At 38.8% G+C, this 16,080-nt stretch overlaps 1 protein-coding gene across 1 annotated transcript in view; it reads left to right on the top strand.

Moving 5' to 3' along the window:
- The first annotated feature begins 778 nt into the window (after positions 1-778).
- Positions 779-16,080, top strand: part of Kcnh8 (potassium voltage-gated channel subfamily H member 8) — a 219,680-nt gene continuing 204,378 nt past the window's right edge. Inside the window, exons 1-3 of the mRNA XM_087897874.1 lie at positions 779-854; positions 1,524-1,651; positions 7,309-7,549. Of these exons, the coding sequence (XP_087754000.1) occupies positions 779-854; positions 1,524-1,651; positions 7,309-7,549 (445 nt within the window). The remainder of the gene's footprint in view (positions 855-1,523; positions 1,652-7,308; positions 7,550-16,080) is intronic.

The following is a 16,080-nucleotide window of genomic DNA, read 5'->3' as shown; positions in this document are numbered from 1 at the left end:
ATTTTTGCTACATAAAGAACAAAATCAAAAAAATAAAGTTTCAGCCATAAATATGACAAGAAAATGGCTATTTGTTTAAAAATGAAAAAACTAAGTTGGTTTCTCCATGAAGCTTTGTCCTTACTGCCTAGCATTCATAGTATGGCTGTGTAGGGTCCTGGTGAAAAAAGTCATCAACAGTCCCACCCAGCTGTGAACAATGAATTACAATAACAACCAGTGTGACAAGATACACCCTTGGAGCCAGGGTGGCATGAATGATTTAAGGGAACCAACTACTTTCTGATAGATTTAAAACCTGCTCCTGAAGATACAACACATGGCCAGTACTTACAATTCCCAATGGTGAACCTACTATTATTTTGCCCCATTTCGAACAAAGTATTAAATTGTCTTTAGCATTCATATCTCTCTAATCATAATCAGTGAAGCTCTCATACTTCATCCATGAAAATTTCTTTGTAAAGTAGACAGTGTTTAATGCAAAAACTCACAATTGGTCAAATTGCAGAGAACAGGCTAAGCAGAGTGTTCAGCCATAAACCAGATATAATACCTATTTCCAAGGCTAAGGAACCATCAGTGAGGAGGGGGCAGAAGTTAGGGAGGAAGGGGCAAAAGACCTTGAAGAGAGAGATTATGGAGGACCAGAGACAACACTGTCTTCTGGACCTGAGAGGACCACTGTGCTCACCATCTCATAGCAGCTGTGGGTGTTTGCTTAAGAACCACTCAAGGTCAAGCCAGTCACCATTCTAGTGTGAACAGGAGGCAGTTCATGAACCTTCACCTAGCTGAGAAGCTTTGGGAGCTCATAGCTTCGGGCAGAGGAAGAGTCAGTTTTCTTTCTCCTGGTAAGTTGACTGCATTCTAGTGAATTCCACACACCAAGAAGTATATGGACAACACAAATTGAATTCAAAGGCTTATGAAAAAATAATAAAAGAGGACATGAAATTGGGAGGTTAAGGAGATAGGGACAAATCTTGTTGGAGTTAAAAGGAAGAGCTAGGAATTAAAAAAGAATCAATTAATTTTTTAAATTCAAACTGAAAAATTTTGAAATTGACAAGACTATGTCAAGTTGATAGTTAATGCAAAAACTATATAAACCGTTTTATTATAAACTTTTTATTTATACAAAGAAGAATTATTTAAAATGTGACTCTTATATTTGCTTTGGAAATTACCTAGGGGAAAAAGGCTTTCTAAATGTTACCTATAGTTAGCAATAGGAGTGTGATAGATCCAGGTGGAGGCAGAATCCTGTGCTCACTGAATGCTCTATTTCATGTATATTTTACTTTGATGTTTAAGTAACAATGCAGCTAGGATAATATTGAAAAACAAGTAAATTATATTGAACTAAAATTGAAATAAATGTTATCAGTATGTATCAGGTAATTTTAAGTGTTTGAAAATATAGAAAATATGGTGTCCTTGCACATGATCTATCAGAACATGGCATTTGTGAGATGAAATGTTGCATTCTCTGTTGTCATATGAGTCTTTTTTTCCTCCAGACAGAACCAAAGGAAGATCAAGAGCAGGGACCCACTTTGACTCTGCCCGGAGACGGAGCCGAGCCGTCCTTTATCACATCTCAGGACACCTGCAACGAAGAGAAAAGAACAAATTGAAAATAAATAATGTAGGTTGTGTGTGTGTGTGTGTGTGTGTGTGTGTGTGTGTGTGTGTGTATTGTGGACCCCAGTTCCCCTGGAGAGCTATTTTTGATACCTAAGGAAAAGTTCCAATTATTCATTTTTTTTTTTAGTTTCTTTTAGCTTTCTTCTTCCCACTTTGACTTGCATTTACCCGTAAAGAACAGACTAGGAAAGGTCAGCATCAAGAGTCTTTTATGTGAAACACGTGCAATCGTAGTGTTACCAGAGCACAGAGGCTAGAGTGCTGTTGAGGTGACAGCACGGGGTGCTGGGGAGCAACATACCAGACAGACTCTGTGCTTTAGGAAACAAGACAGTGGAGCAAGTCACATTTATAGTGATTGTCGTTTACTGACTACTTTGTAAGTTTAATTTCAGTGTCAACGCTACTTTTGATCTCATTTCCCTTTGTGCCTTCATTCAGGGTAACCAGGGGCCAATATAGGGCATCATTCCATTGAAGACTTTGCTTCTATACAAAACAAATGGAACTTGTATTGGAATTGCAGGCTATCCTGATTAGGATACATAAAAAGTTTCACTTTTAGTGAATTACAGTGAGGACTGCTTCCTAAAGCAGTGTGCTCACCTCTCAAAAGCCATTGTGCCGATAAAGCCTGCTTGTCTTGTTTTTGTAGAGATCTAACCACACATCATACTCTCAAGAAATTTATCTTAACTGGTTTTGAACACAAAGGAACTTGGTGGAGGAACCCAGAACAGTGTCTGTTTTGTTCCTGACCTTCAAAGACAGCTTTTCAGTGTGGAGTGATCAGACTCCGTAGGCTTGCAGGTGACTATGGGTGGAAAGCTGAACGCTCTGTCTACTTGTCAGTGGAATCAGAAACAGTCATACCCAACAAGCAGAACTTCTTTGGGATTTTGAGACTGATCCAGATGTCCTAGGAGCTCAGGACACTGGGTTCTCACAGCTTTCCTTTACAGTCAACACCATGGGGACACTGACTTACAGCCAGTCTTGATGACACAAGCCTTGCTTCAGGGTTACAAAGTACCAGTTTGTAGCCAACAAAGAAAGGTGTATAAGCCTAGGGTGTGGGGGACAACTTGAATATGCTACAAATGTGATTTGGCTTTAATGTGACTCCCTTCTGGAAGTCACAGTCCATGTTCTGGTCCATTTCAGCCAACGAGTACTGGCTGTTCAGCCCTTCACTCCTGTGAAAAGTTCAACATGGTGGTGTAGAATTTTTTGTTGTTGTTCTGACTTACTATGATAGTTTTCTGTTTTTGGTGTGTGTTTTTAAGTGTGTGTATACCATTGATAGACATATATGCAGAGATTCGGTTATGCTGTCTTTTTCCTTTAGTTGAAAAGCATTTACATGAGATTCACTGAAACAGTGCGTGTCTCAGTGAGATTAAACTGCCTTTGTCGAACCTTGCTATTTTCCCCTATAGATTTAACAAACTATAAAGTATTACTTAAAAATCTGTATGAAAGTTATAACTCTCACTCTTTAGTGACTTACTTTATGTCTCCTTCCTATTTCAGGAGGGAGGGTGGTAACTAAGAATGCTTCAGCAGTTCAGAGACACCGAGAGCACAGGGGCCCTGATTCTGCAGCCTGCTGTAGACTCTGCACTGGCCTCAGTCACTGTACCCTTCTCAGCAGGACAGACAGCAGGAACACAGAAGGAAGGACAGAAAAGGCCTTGCACTTACTGGCAAAGGAAAGAAGATCTTAGAGGAATTCTAGTTGCTATGCACCATGCACATAAATAGAACCACCATCATTTTATCACACTGGATGTTTACATCTTCCTTCCTTTCATTCTGTTATTCCATCCTCACAGCAAGCTAGTACTACATTTGACTTCATCTTAACAAAGGGAAAATCCAACTATGTGGACAAGTTATTAAAACTCTCTGAAATAGAAGAGCCAGCTAAGGTTCTCAGACATGAATTTTTCTGGCTCAAATCTCTGTTTTGCTCTTGAGCAGCTTTCCCCATCGGTGGTCCTATAATGCAATTATGGGCAAAAGAACTGTTCCTGTGTCCAGGTGTGGGGATGGGAAGATAATACCTTTAACACAGGTTCTAAGTTTCCCTGGAAACTGCTGGAAAAAGACTTTAATTCATTTTTATTTTGATTCTTTGCTCTGTGAAATGAGATGAGAAAGGAGCTAGTCTATGCAAAAGAAATAAATATTGTACAGCTCTTAGGAGAGAGCCACTCAAAAGCTTGGGAGGAATGCTAGCCATGCCCAAATATCACCAGCTCTAGGAAGCCTCACTCATTAGTAGCATTATCAAAGACAGGCCCTGCCCAGTGTAGTGATTTAAGAACACTTTTTCTGCCCCCTCATACATTCAGAGGAGAATGTCAGAGAAATGTTGCAAAATACTTTAGAAAACAAACATCTCAATTAGACTTTGGAGTTAACTAGTGAATTTGAGTAATTCATAGGATAAAAATTAACCAACTAAAACAAGATTATTTCTAAAGCATGACCCTCAAAATTAAGAAATACAGCTGGTCTAAATCTATTATTTTTGTTTAAAATCTTATCATAGTCCTTAAACAAGCACCATGTGTTTAACAATTATAAACACTGAGACATTCCTTCCGTTTCCATAGATTGCACAACTCTTTCAAATTTTATTTTGTCTTGTTTTGCTTTCTGGATTTTTGAGACAGGGTTTCTCTAAAGCTTTGCAGCCTGTACTGGAACTAGCTCTTGTAGATCAGGCTGGCCTCAAACTCAGAGAGATCTACTTACCTCTGCTTCCTGAGTGCTGGGATAAAGGCGTGCACCACCACTGCCCAGTCTCACATGCATATTTTTATGGTTGTAAGAATTTGCTTGATTCAAGAGGATTTTGTTAAAGACTCTGGTGTAGTAAGTCTCTTGCCACTCAGGTGACTATGTAGTAATGTATCCAGGTTTGAATTCTTGATCCTTCAAAAATTAAGTCAAACCTGAGATGTATTGAATCCTAAGTATAAATTTTAAATACCATGCTGTAACAATAATTTGACAGTAACTTTAGCTTACATGGTTGAGTTAGTCTATGAAACTGAAAGATGGTCACATGTTTCTCAGCTTTCGTGTCAGCATTGCAGACTGAAATGGAATCAGTTTGAACAAAACAGACATCTTGCCATGAGTGCACGGTCTTCAGTCTAGGCCTCCTTCTCTCACACTAGGTACAATCCAAGGCACTGCAGCAAAATGGTAAAGATAGTAGTTATTTGGATAGAAGCATAAAGTGCTTCTGGTGAATACTGATAGTTTCCTATTATAAATAAAGTATAAATGTCTAGGGATAAAGTTGTAATTCAATCTGTCATGCAAAGGGCCAAAATGATGGCTCATCAATTAAGAGCACTTCCTAGTCTTAAAGAGAACTGGGGTTTGAGTCCCAGTAACCAAACAGTGGATCAAAACTGTGTGTAACTCTTTTTCCAGGGAATTTGATTCCTCCTTCTAACCTCTATAAGCACCAAGTATGCATGTAATGCATAGACACACATACAGATTTTAAAAAGTCATACACATAAAACAGAATAAATAAACCTTTAAAAATTATTATATGCTATTATAACTTCATAAGTATCTTATCAACCTTGGGGAGATGAGTATTTGTGGACACCAGTTCTCTCTTCTGTGTTCTTGAATCAGCTTTTCACACACACACAAACACATACACACACACAGCCCATAAACATACAAAGTAATTCATTGTCTTAGTTTTATGACACAGTCCTGCTTTGGAGATTGTCCTTAACTACCGGGTAGTAGTATGGAACACATGCAATGTCACTAACCAATCATTTAGAAGTGAAACAATGGCCCACCGTGCTCCAAGAGCATACTTGTTTGACTAAGTAGATTTGCTAGCAGCAAATAGACATTTGTTGGGAACCACTACCTTCCAACAAGGAGTGGAGCCAGTAATTACAAGTCTTATCTCTATCAATGTCCCTGGACTCCTCTGCTCTGGTACTTCCTGAACACATAATATTATCTGCCTTTCCCTCCGTGACTGAGACAAGGAAACAGCACTGTGGCCTACAAGTACTATATATCCAATACTTTCTTCTGTTCATTCAAGTTAAATTTCAAGTCTAAGTTCTCTTTACCTTTCTTGCATTTCTCATTAATTAAGGTCAAAGCAAAATCTGTAAGTACCTGGCCACAGGCTTGTGGAATTTCCGCACATGTTATTGTTGAGCCTCTTTTTATTTCAAAGAAACAAGGGAATTGTTCATCAGTTTGGCCTGCTTTTAAAGCAAAGTGCTTCAGCAGCCATCCAAAGCTCTAGCTAGTCTCCGTTGATCCACTGTGTGGTGAGCATTACCTTCCTCCTCCATGACTTGAATAATAGTAGCTGTTTCTCTCCTTACTGGGTGGTCCATTTTTATATGTATCCATATTAATCAAAGTAATGAAGCTTGGGTTGTGACTAGAAACATTACCAATACCCACAATGCACAATAGCGTGCACCACCGGTGCATTTTGACAGGGATGTCTGCAGGAAAATGTTGATCACCCCTACCATCAGCAGAACCCCAGGTCAGAGCTCTTTGGTTCATGACTGTCATCTGAAATCTACCCATGTGCAGACTATTCATACAAATGAGCATGCAAGCGTGCCTTTCTTGTTACTTGATGTATAGGATGCCATTTGCAACTGGATGCTTTTAGCTGACATTTGAGAGCTTTTTCATTTTTAATGACCAAAATTTAGATTACTCAATTAGCAGTCACAATCTGCAGAGTACTATGGACATAAAAAGATCACTGTTTAGTTTTAGTTCAATAACAAGCAGGACACATTCTAAGAAGTGTGTTATTAGGATATTTGTATTGTATTTGTCTAAGGGTATTTATATTGTAGGAACTCCACAGAGGGTGTCAGTAAAAATCTCCACAGTGCAGGGCTGGACTGGAGATGCCTGAGTGTAAGCTGACTCAACACATTCTGCCCCTGCAGAAGAGCTGAGTTTGGTCTCCATTACTCTGGTCAGGTGTCTTACAATTGCCTGTAATTCCATTTTTAGTAGATCCAACATACTCTTTTGACTTCCTTGGGCATTTGAATCTATGTGTACAAACCTATAGGTTTGCTAGCCAGCCATTCAATGTGCCAATAAGCAATGAGGTCAGCAGTTGATGTATGAGCTTGTAGTTTGTATACTAAACGCTGACAGTGAACCTTTTAAATGTGTAGGAACACACTCTGAAGCAGTAGTAGGATGAGCATATTATAAAGACATAAAGCAGGAATACATTTTATGACTAACACTGATATTGTGTATTATGCATAATTATCTCTGGTGTATTGTACATGATTCCGTATGTTCTTATAGAGCAGCATCACAGACAGACTATGGTGAAGCATGGCCTGCATCTTCCCTAGGTGTCATGATTTTTATCTCATTTGGAATCTTGTGGGATGAGCATCACAATGAAGCCTGTAGTGCAGTGCAGTGCAGTTGGGTACCACTGGACAGTAGACTCATGTTTAATTTTACACGTCATTTGTAAAGTATTTGATGTTGAGTGTATGGATGGTCCTGGCTCCTGAAGTGTACATTTAGGGTTCTTCAATCTCCATTTCTAATCATTTGCTTCTCTGTTTCTTCTCTTTTTTATGTCTTTATCAACAGAATGTGTTTGTAGATAAACCTGCATTTCCAGAGTATAAGGTTTCTGATGCAAAGAAATCCAAGTTCATCCTGTTGCATTTCAGCACTTTCAAAGCTGGCTGGGACTGGCTCATTCTGCTGGCGACGTTTTATGTTGCTGTGACAGTTCCTTACAATGTGTGCTTCATTGGCAACGAGGACCTGTCCACAACTCGGAGCACAACGGTCAGTGACATTGCCGTGGAGATTCTTTTCATAATAGGTAAGATCCAGTAATTTCTTATCTCAGAGATTTGCATGTGGGAAGCAAGCGTGTTCCAGAATTTTCTGTGGAAAATTTGAACTGAGGTTCATTTGGAAGGGTGTGTCTCAGCCTGTGATGTAAATTTTGGCTACTCACTTGCTTGTATTTCTGAAAATTGCTTCTTCCAGTTTTCCTGCTGTTCCTGTGTTGAAATGTCTAAGCCAATGCTCCATGTTTCTACATTTATTTTATTTTAAAAATGAGTTAAAGAAAGATATGGTTGTCTGTTGTTTAGACTTTGACATCCTTACAGATAGTTACTATGCAAAGTCAGAGACTAGTTTAGCAAAAACCCACCAGTAGAATCAGACGATGGTCCAGGATATCCTGGGGTTGTGGTTCTTTCAGAGTGTTTTGGATGGACTTAGCAAGTAACCTGCCTACAGAAGCAGAGAAAGCAGAGGGCTTAGAGGATCTGAATTTAGCTAAGGAAACCCAAGGGGATGTTTGCTCCTAGTATTTATTTCTAGAACCATGAGTGTTTCAGTAGACTGACATTGGCTTGACTATGTAGACCTGTCCTATTGTCTTGTTCTCTATACCTTCATTTGTTAAGACTGAAGCCCGGTTCTTGTCCATCCATCTAGAACAGACTATTTTTTTTTTAGTTTAGATTAACACCATACTGTTTGAATGGCACCATTAGAAACAAATACTGGGCCTTTACCTAGTCAGAATGATAAAGAAACATCAAAAAATGTTAGAGAAATGTCTTTAAGAAGAGGCTGAATCAAGGAGTGAGAAATTGACCTTTAAAGAAAAAACGAGAAGTACAGCAGATCAAAAATGGTTTTTAGTGGTGGTAGTTTATCAGTGAAGCTGCTGACACTTGGGGCCAGAGTGCTTGTGTAATGAAAGTTAGAGGAGTGCGATTCTGTGACCGAATGAACTGAATGTCAGTTTGTGTTTGCTCTGGACATATGTCCTTGCTCTCCCCATGAATCTTGCTCCACTGTTATTACCCATGAGCCCTGCCTGTTAGCACCCCAAAAGTGGTTAATGTAGTACAATAGACCACTAGATGGCAATGATGTCAAGTTGGGTACCTAGGTAAAACTTTTAAATCAATTTAATTTCTTCAGTTAAATATATCCATTAAGAGAAACTTATAAGAATACAGTTATCAGATTGATCATGATAAAACAGGATATTGCATCATTATAATCTGAATTTAAAATGAAGTTACAGACATTGGATGTACCTATTTCCCAATCCACTTGGTTTCATCTCCTCTTAGTTTAATGTTTTCTTCTATGGATTCATGACTAATACAATGATGCTGCCATCACTAGAAATGGTTTCAATAAGCATGTCAAAGTTCTGAAAAACTCAAACTGTCATTGCATGTCTGAGCCTAGTCTCCTTCCAGGTGGTAAGTTTACAAAGTCTCACAGAGGATTTGTTAAAAACACATGCCATCTGATTTCTAATGCTGCTACTTACAGTTCTTTCATCTGGGCAACGCTGCTTCCGGAATTTTCTTCACCATATTTTCCTGGTATTTGAGGTTTGAAAACTCATGGAGTCAGAGATCTTTTCTGTCACTGTGTGCTCTCAGGCAGAGGATGACCCATGAGAACTCACACTCAGAGAAAGATTTATTTTATTGGGGTGTGCTTTCCTGTGGGAGACTTATGGAGACTGGTGTGTGCCTCTGATGCTGCCCTCAGTCTGTCTGTGGTCAGTCTTTCTATAATGTCTATTGCTTAGGGAGTAAATCAATTTTCACAGTACCCAGCACAATATGAACTACCCAGTGGTGTTGATGCTGATTGCCTTACAGCTGGAGACATAACTCTGCCAGCACTATAAAAGTCTGCCTGGAGTCCCTCATTGACTTAATTTCACAGGCCATGGGGAGTTGCTTGCAATTTTCTGCTGTGGATACCCTGTTCTTTTAAATGAGTTTAAGCATATGAACATCTTATTTATAGTAGAGTTTCTCCTGTTTACCCTAACTCTTATCATGTGCATCTTTTTGAAAAGGTGGTCAAAAATATATATATTTTCACCATCTTTTCAGGTGGTCAAAAATGGAGTAAGAGCAGGTGATGGCACTACACACCTGTAATTCCAACACTTGGAAGACGGAGACAGGAAGACCCAGAGTTGAAGACCAGATGGGGTTACACATTGAACTTTATGTTCAAAGTCAAAGATAATAACAATAATACCATGAATAAAAATGCATTCTTCCTATAGCACTATATCTTCACAATTAGTTTCTGTGGTATGGTGAATATACATATTCAAAATACAATTGGCTTTCCATTTCTTTTTTACTTTTTGTTTTTGTGCTACTGGGGATACTCCTGGAGGCTTCTAAGCCTCAGTTCACCTGCGCCTTCAGTTCACCCAAATCCACTAAAGATTTGGGAAAGACAGGTTTCATTGTTTAGCTATTTGCACTACCACCAGTGTTAGACAGTACATGTTTTTTTTTTTTTCAACTGGAGAATAATTAAATGTTGCATGCAGAAAAGTTTCTTAGTCAGAATTAAAGATGGGAGACGATAAATTTCTTTGGGAGATTCATAATACATTTTAGCTCTGTAAATCCTCAAAGGAATCCTGTGCTGAGAAAACCTGTTTAAATATGATTCAGAAGTCTCTCGTTGGGTTCACTTTACTCGAGAGCTCATCCTCCACAGACCAGTTAGCAATGCTCTTTTGGCATGACTGAAAAATGCCATTTCCACTTGGATTCACCAGAAGGAAAACATCTGACTTCAGAGTTAGTCAAGGCAACTTTAAACTTCTAACTGTCTCACCATGTCATTAGCTCAAGATGGCAGAAACTCTCATTGTAAATTCCTGTATTCAAAGAAGGAAGACAAGAAGTTCAACCTTCTCTTTCTCACTTTCTGGTTCATTATTATGAACAAAGGAACAAAGTCAAGTGTTTTATAAGACAGACTTACATTGGCTAAACCTGCTGTAGCACTGGAGACCTAATGTTGCTTTGCATATTTCTGTGGCTTCTTACCTTACTATGATGTAAAACTGTGTTTAATTAATAAATTACTGCAAGTCATTTATTAAACTCCTGTAACATTTAAATCAGTAGCCATTTTAAGACTGATAATTTTCATACAATGATTTTATTTCCAAAACTTGTAACACAATCACACTTTGAACATTACAGATTGTTTCGTACAAACTAGCTCAGCAGGTTTCCACTTCATTCCCATCCTAAAAATCAACCCCCAAAAGCCCAAAGGTGTACATGCAGCAATGTCCACAGACCTGGGAGTGAACTGTGAGTTGTTCCAGACAATTCTAATTTCATTCCCCTTTGCTAGTGCTTGGTATAGGTACAAGGAGATCAGTTAGTCAGTTAATCTAATTAGCATAGCATTGTAGGCTACTTTGAAAGGCTATAGCACCCAACTTGGTCTCTTCAAGAACATCTTAGAGAATCTAAGCCATAGTGGAAAGGGTGATGTGGGATTCCCCTCTGTATACTGTGAATATGTTTTATTACCATTGGTTAATAAAGAAACTGCTTTGGTCTATGGCAGGGCATAATACAGCAAGGCAGGAAAACTAAACTGAATGCAGGGAGAAAGAAGGTGGAGTCAGGTAGATCTCAGCTAGCCACCAAGGAAACAAGGCATATAGAAAATGAAGTAATACAAGGCCATGTTGTAATACATAGACTAATAGAAATGGGTTAATTTAAGATATAATAGCTAGCTGAGAAATATGCCTGAGCCATTGGTCAAGCAGTTTTGTAATTAATATCATTTCCATGTGATTACTCGGGTCTTGGCATCAGGGAAACAAAAGTCCAGTCTCTCTTTATAGGAGGCTGTCTTAACCACTCTTCCCTTGTCATCAGATTGGTGACTACCTTAATTGTCAGCATAGAACCTGCATCCAGCAACTGATGGACGCAGAAGTGGAGATCCATGGCTAAGCACTGGGCCAAGTTCCTGGAGTCCAGTCATAGAGAAGGGGGAGTGATAATGTGAGCAAAGGAGTCAAGACCATGATGGGGACACATACAGAACAGAAACAGTTGACCTGAACTAGTGGGAATTCACTGACTTTGGACTGACAGCTGGGGAACCTGCACAGGACTAAACTAGGTCTGCTGAATGTGAGTGGCAGTTGTGTGACTTGGGTAGTTTGTGAGGCCACTGACAGTTGGGCTAGGGCATGAACTGACTTTTTGGAGCCCAATTCATATTGAGGGATACCTTACACAACCTAGATACAGGAAAGAGGGCTTTGGTCTTGCCTCAATTTGATATGCCAGACTTTGTTGACTCCCCACAGGAGACCTCACCCTCTCTGAGGAATGGATGGGGACTGGGGTATGGGAAAGTTGGGGAAGTTGGAGTAGGGGAGTGAGAGGGAACTGGGGTTTATATATAAAATAGAAAAAATGATTTAAAAATAAATTAATAAAACAATAAAGAGCATGCCTTAGAAATCTGAAAGTCACAGGAAAGAAGAGGGCAAACTGCATACTGTATGGTCATATTAGTTTTCAACCACTGAACTATTAAGAAGGCTCCAAAACAACACAAGAGACAGATAAGTGAGACGTTGCAACTGGACTGTTAGGAGCCAAGAATTTTGAGAATGGAAAAATATGTGAACTGGAAGAAGCAGAGATCATTCTAGATACTATACAAGATCAATGAAAATGTCATTACTTCTAAACACAACACAGAAATGGTTGGAATTATACAGGACTAAAAGAGAAATCTTCAAAAAGTCTAGAAAAAGAAGACAATTGATTGACTTGCATAGGTACTAATTAGGCTGAAAATCAACTTTTCCACCTAGTAGGGTTGGAAGCTGAAAGGCAATACCTGGCCCACTAGAAAGGCATCAGCTCCTCATCCTCTGTCCTTCTTCTCCCCATCCCTTTTTTCTTTTTCCTTCCCTCTTCCTTACTTTTCTTTGTCTCTGTTTCACTTCTTTTTCTTCCATCCCTCTTCTTCAGTTTGCAGTGCATTCAGAAGTGCGGATACAATGAAAGCATTTTCATAAGACACGGCATAGTGGTGTCACTCACAGTTTCTCATTAGAAGGACTATTTAAATATGTTGGCTTTTTATTTGTTTTACCCAATGCAAAAGTAACCCAAAAGAAAGAAGCAACTTTAAGATAAGAAAAGAATGATTAAGATGAAATTTGAACAAATAAGTCAATAGATTAGATAAACAGTCATATGAGAAAAATGATATTATTCAGATGGAGCAAAGAGAAGTAAAGTTACAATATACATGCTGATAAAAAATGTCAGCAAACTTCATTAACCCTTGTTGTGTTTATGACTTGTTAAGTGGGCAGAAGATAAAGTTTTTAAACCATGGTGAACAGAGAAATAATGACAGATAAATAACAAGAAATATTTCACATTTTAGAATGTTCATAGTAAGTGCAGAAAACTTGAACCTGCGGTGTTGTGAGAAATGTATGCAATGAATTATATATATTTAAAAATAAGTAATTTTCAATAAATAAAATCAGAATGTTATTATCTCATCATTGGTTCTGAAAAAAAGGAAGAAAAAGAAAATATCAAGTATGATAAACCCAAAGAAAAATAATGAGTAAAATGACATAGAGAAGGAATATCACTCTTTGTCTAGGTGGAGAATTGCTTTCAGAGCAAATGGGGAAAGGTGTAAAGTTTGTTGGGACTTACTATTTATAGAAGCAACACAATGAAAACAAACCAGACTTCCACCAGCAAGCATAGACTGTGGTACTCAGAGGAGTCCAGTGAGAAAAGGAATCCAGCATGAAAATGAGCAAAGAAAACCACGTCAGTGTTAAGTTGGTCATGTCCTTTCCTCTTATCCCACATGCTGCTTTCACATAGCGAATTTAACTGTGCATGGCAGAGACTAAATATACAACAAAATGAGTTTTCACAGTTAAGTCCTTCAAAAAAAATAATAATACTATCTGATCTAAGGCACTGTCTTCTCACCAAACACCAACTTTTTGTAATACACATTATGTAATGTCTTCTTAAAGAAACACTGCAACACCTTAATTATTAAGAAGCAGAGGACAAAATAAGTAATTTATGGTATTTCTCCTAGATTTCAATTTTTAATCTCTGCAGCATGACAGCACCCAAAATCAGAAAGAGTCAACAATTTCATATTTTTGTAATGAATCACCTGGGTTCAGGGACATCTGTTGAAGGCTGGACAATAAGAACTGCATGTGTAAGTATCCATAAGAGCAGACACGTTGTACATGATAACCTAGACAAAGAAGTGTGTAGTTCAAGTAGGGATAGCAGGCCAAGATAAACATCAGACCTGAGTGAGGAAGTGACAAAATCTAGTGGAGGTCCAGTTCATCAGGGAGGTTGGTATGTTGTGATAAAGGCAGTCATGCAATGTGAGACCGTCCTGACCAGGACAGAACATGAACACCTTTGCCCACTGATCCCATGATCATTCCTGCAATCCAGATATTCTGTTCCTGCTTGAGAAGCACACTGAGTTAAATTAGCTTTCTGTGTTGACTTAAGGAACTCTTAATTCACGGAGCCTCAGTGGGATTGTGTCACATAATCACAGAGAACAGTTTACATTCAATCATCAGGACTATGCCAATTGGTGTTGATTTAATTATAATTTACCTATTCACAAATGACTTTATTAAAAAAATATAAACAGGTGAATTATAACTGCAGTATTTCTTTGAACATAGATTCCTACTTTTATTATATCTGGTTATTTGATTTATTCTTATGTTTGTTAGTAGCATTTTTATTAGCTAATATTTCTGTTCACTTATAGAGACTCAAATTTTGCTGTGATAGAGTCTGCTTTTTACATTACCTAATTTTTACTGTAACTCTCTGCGTGTAATTAACACAGGCATATCTGTTGGTGCAACAAAAACAAACAGTTTATGTACAACTTGTTCATTACATTCAAGCCAGACTACGACCTGCAAGCCTTCATTTGGAAAACAGGCAATCATGTGGATCTCTGTGGCTGTTCTATTGGGAAGGCTCACTCCCTGTTCAATTGTCAGTAACGCTTCAGAGGAAAATATCCTTTGGCAGAAACATCTATTAACATAAGATAGATTAGCAGGAAAGGTGCAGGCAAGATTTGTTCTAGATTTTTCTATATACAGGGGGTCTCAAAAATAAAAGGAAGAGTCAGAGAAGCTGTGAGCTGGAGTTGATTCATTTATCTACTCGCTTTGTGTGTGTGTGTGCAGGAGTATTCAGTAGAGCATGTGAGCATTCAGGCCACAGATCATCATTAGTGTTTTCTTCAGTGCTGTTCGCTCATCTGAGAATTTAGACTGACTGGCCAGCACGTTCTAGGGGGGACCTGCCTGTCCCTCAGCACTAGAATTAACAGACAGGCCACCATAGCACAGCTTCAAATGCAGGTGCTGAGGGTGGCAGCTCAGGTCCCTGTGCCGGCATAGTGATCAAACCGGCTCCCCAGCTGCACATACTTTTAAAACAAAGAAAAGTAAGTAGTGACAAGGCAACGAGAGCAGAGAGGCCTTGTGCTGAGGACAAATTTTGATGATCCTGACTAGGAAAAACACCATGAACACAGACTACAAGAAGCATTTTGATCTGTGCACTGGTCCAGCTGTGTTTCACCATCGACTGTGTCTTCAACAGTGAAAATGTTCTCAAGACACAGAGGGTGAAGGGTGCCTTCTAATGAGGAACTTTAGGACTTACTAATAGGTAGAAAAGGGACAGCAAAGCACTTTCCCTGCTTTGTGTTTTGTGCCTTCAGCTCAAAGCAGAGCACAAAAGTGGTGCCTCGTGGGGTGGCAGTCTGAACCCATCGAGGCTCTTAATCCCGCATCTTCTGTTCATTTTAATAACAGCATTTCAACAGAGAATGGAGTGCATTTGTACATGTTGAATAAGACAGATAATTCCGAGCCTGAGAAACACTAGTGCATTTCCCACCCCGCAGCTTTCAGGAGCAAAATTCCTGGGTCTCATCTGTTAATACACAGTCTACTCAGCGTCCTTTGTGCCACAGAGTACGTGTGCATTGAATGACCCCAATATAACATCAGACCAGAGGGGTTCAGTCTAGAATACCCCTTATCCTGTTTTCCATCAGCACACCTAGGAACAAGAAAGGGAGGATAACCTGGATTTCACCTTAGCTCTTTTTCTGCTGCCAAGTCTGATGAGGTCTCAAAGTGAGTGAGGCTTCCTGTAATGCAGTCTAGAGGACATCATAATTTAAAACCTTAATCACAATCTTTAGAATAGCTAGTTGTCTATCAACAACTTCATCATTTGCTAAATCTGAGTTTATTCCTAGTTGGACTGGACCAGATGGTTTCTTTAACTAATCTAAAGTTAGCAATTGATATTTTTCTTGGGCAAAACATAAGTGCTTCGTGTTTACAATTAAAAATTATTTTCTTTGCCTTGGTTCCTATTAGTCAGACCCATGAACTTTGGCTTCATTCTCAAAAATCGTTGTTGTGAACAAAATCAGACTTAGACT

Source organism: Myodes glareolus, chromosome 18 (assembly GCF_982192425.1).
Source record: "Myodes glareolus chromosome 18, mMyoGla1.1, whole genome shotgun sequence".
NCBI classification, from domain to species: domain Eukaryota; kingdom Metazoa; phylum Chordata; class Mammalia; order Rodentia; family Cricetidae; genus Myodes; species Myodes glareolus.
Note: the sequence above shows the minus strand (reverse complement) of the source record. Positions and strands in the feature narration are given on the sequence as shown.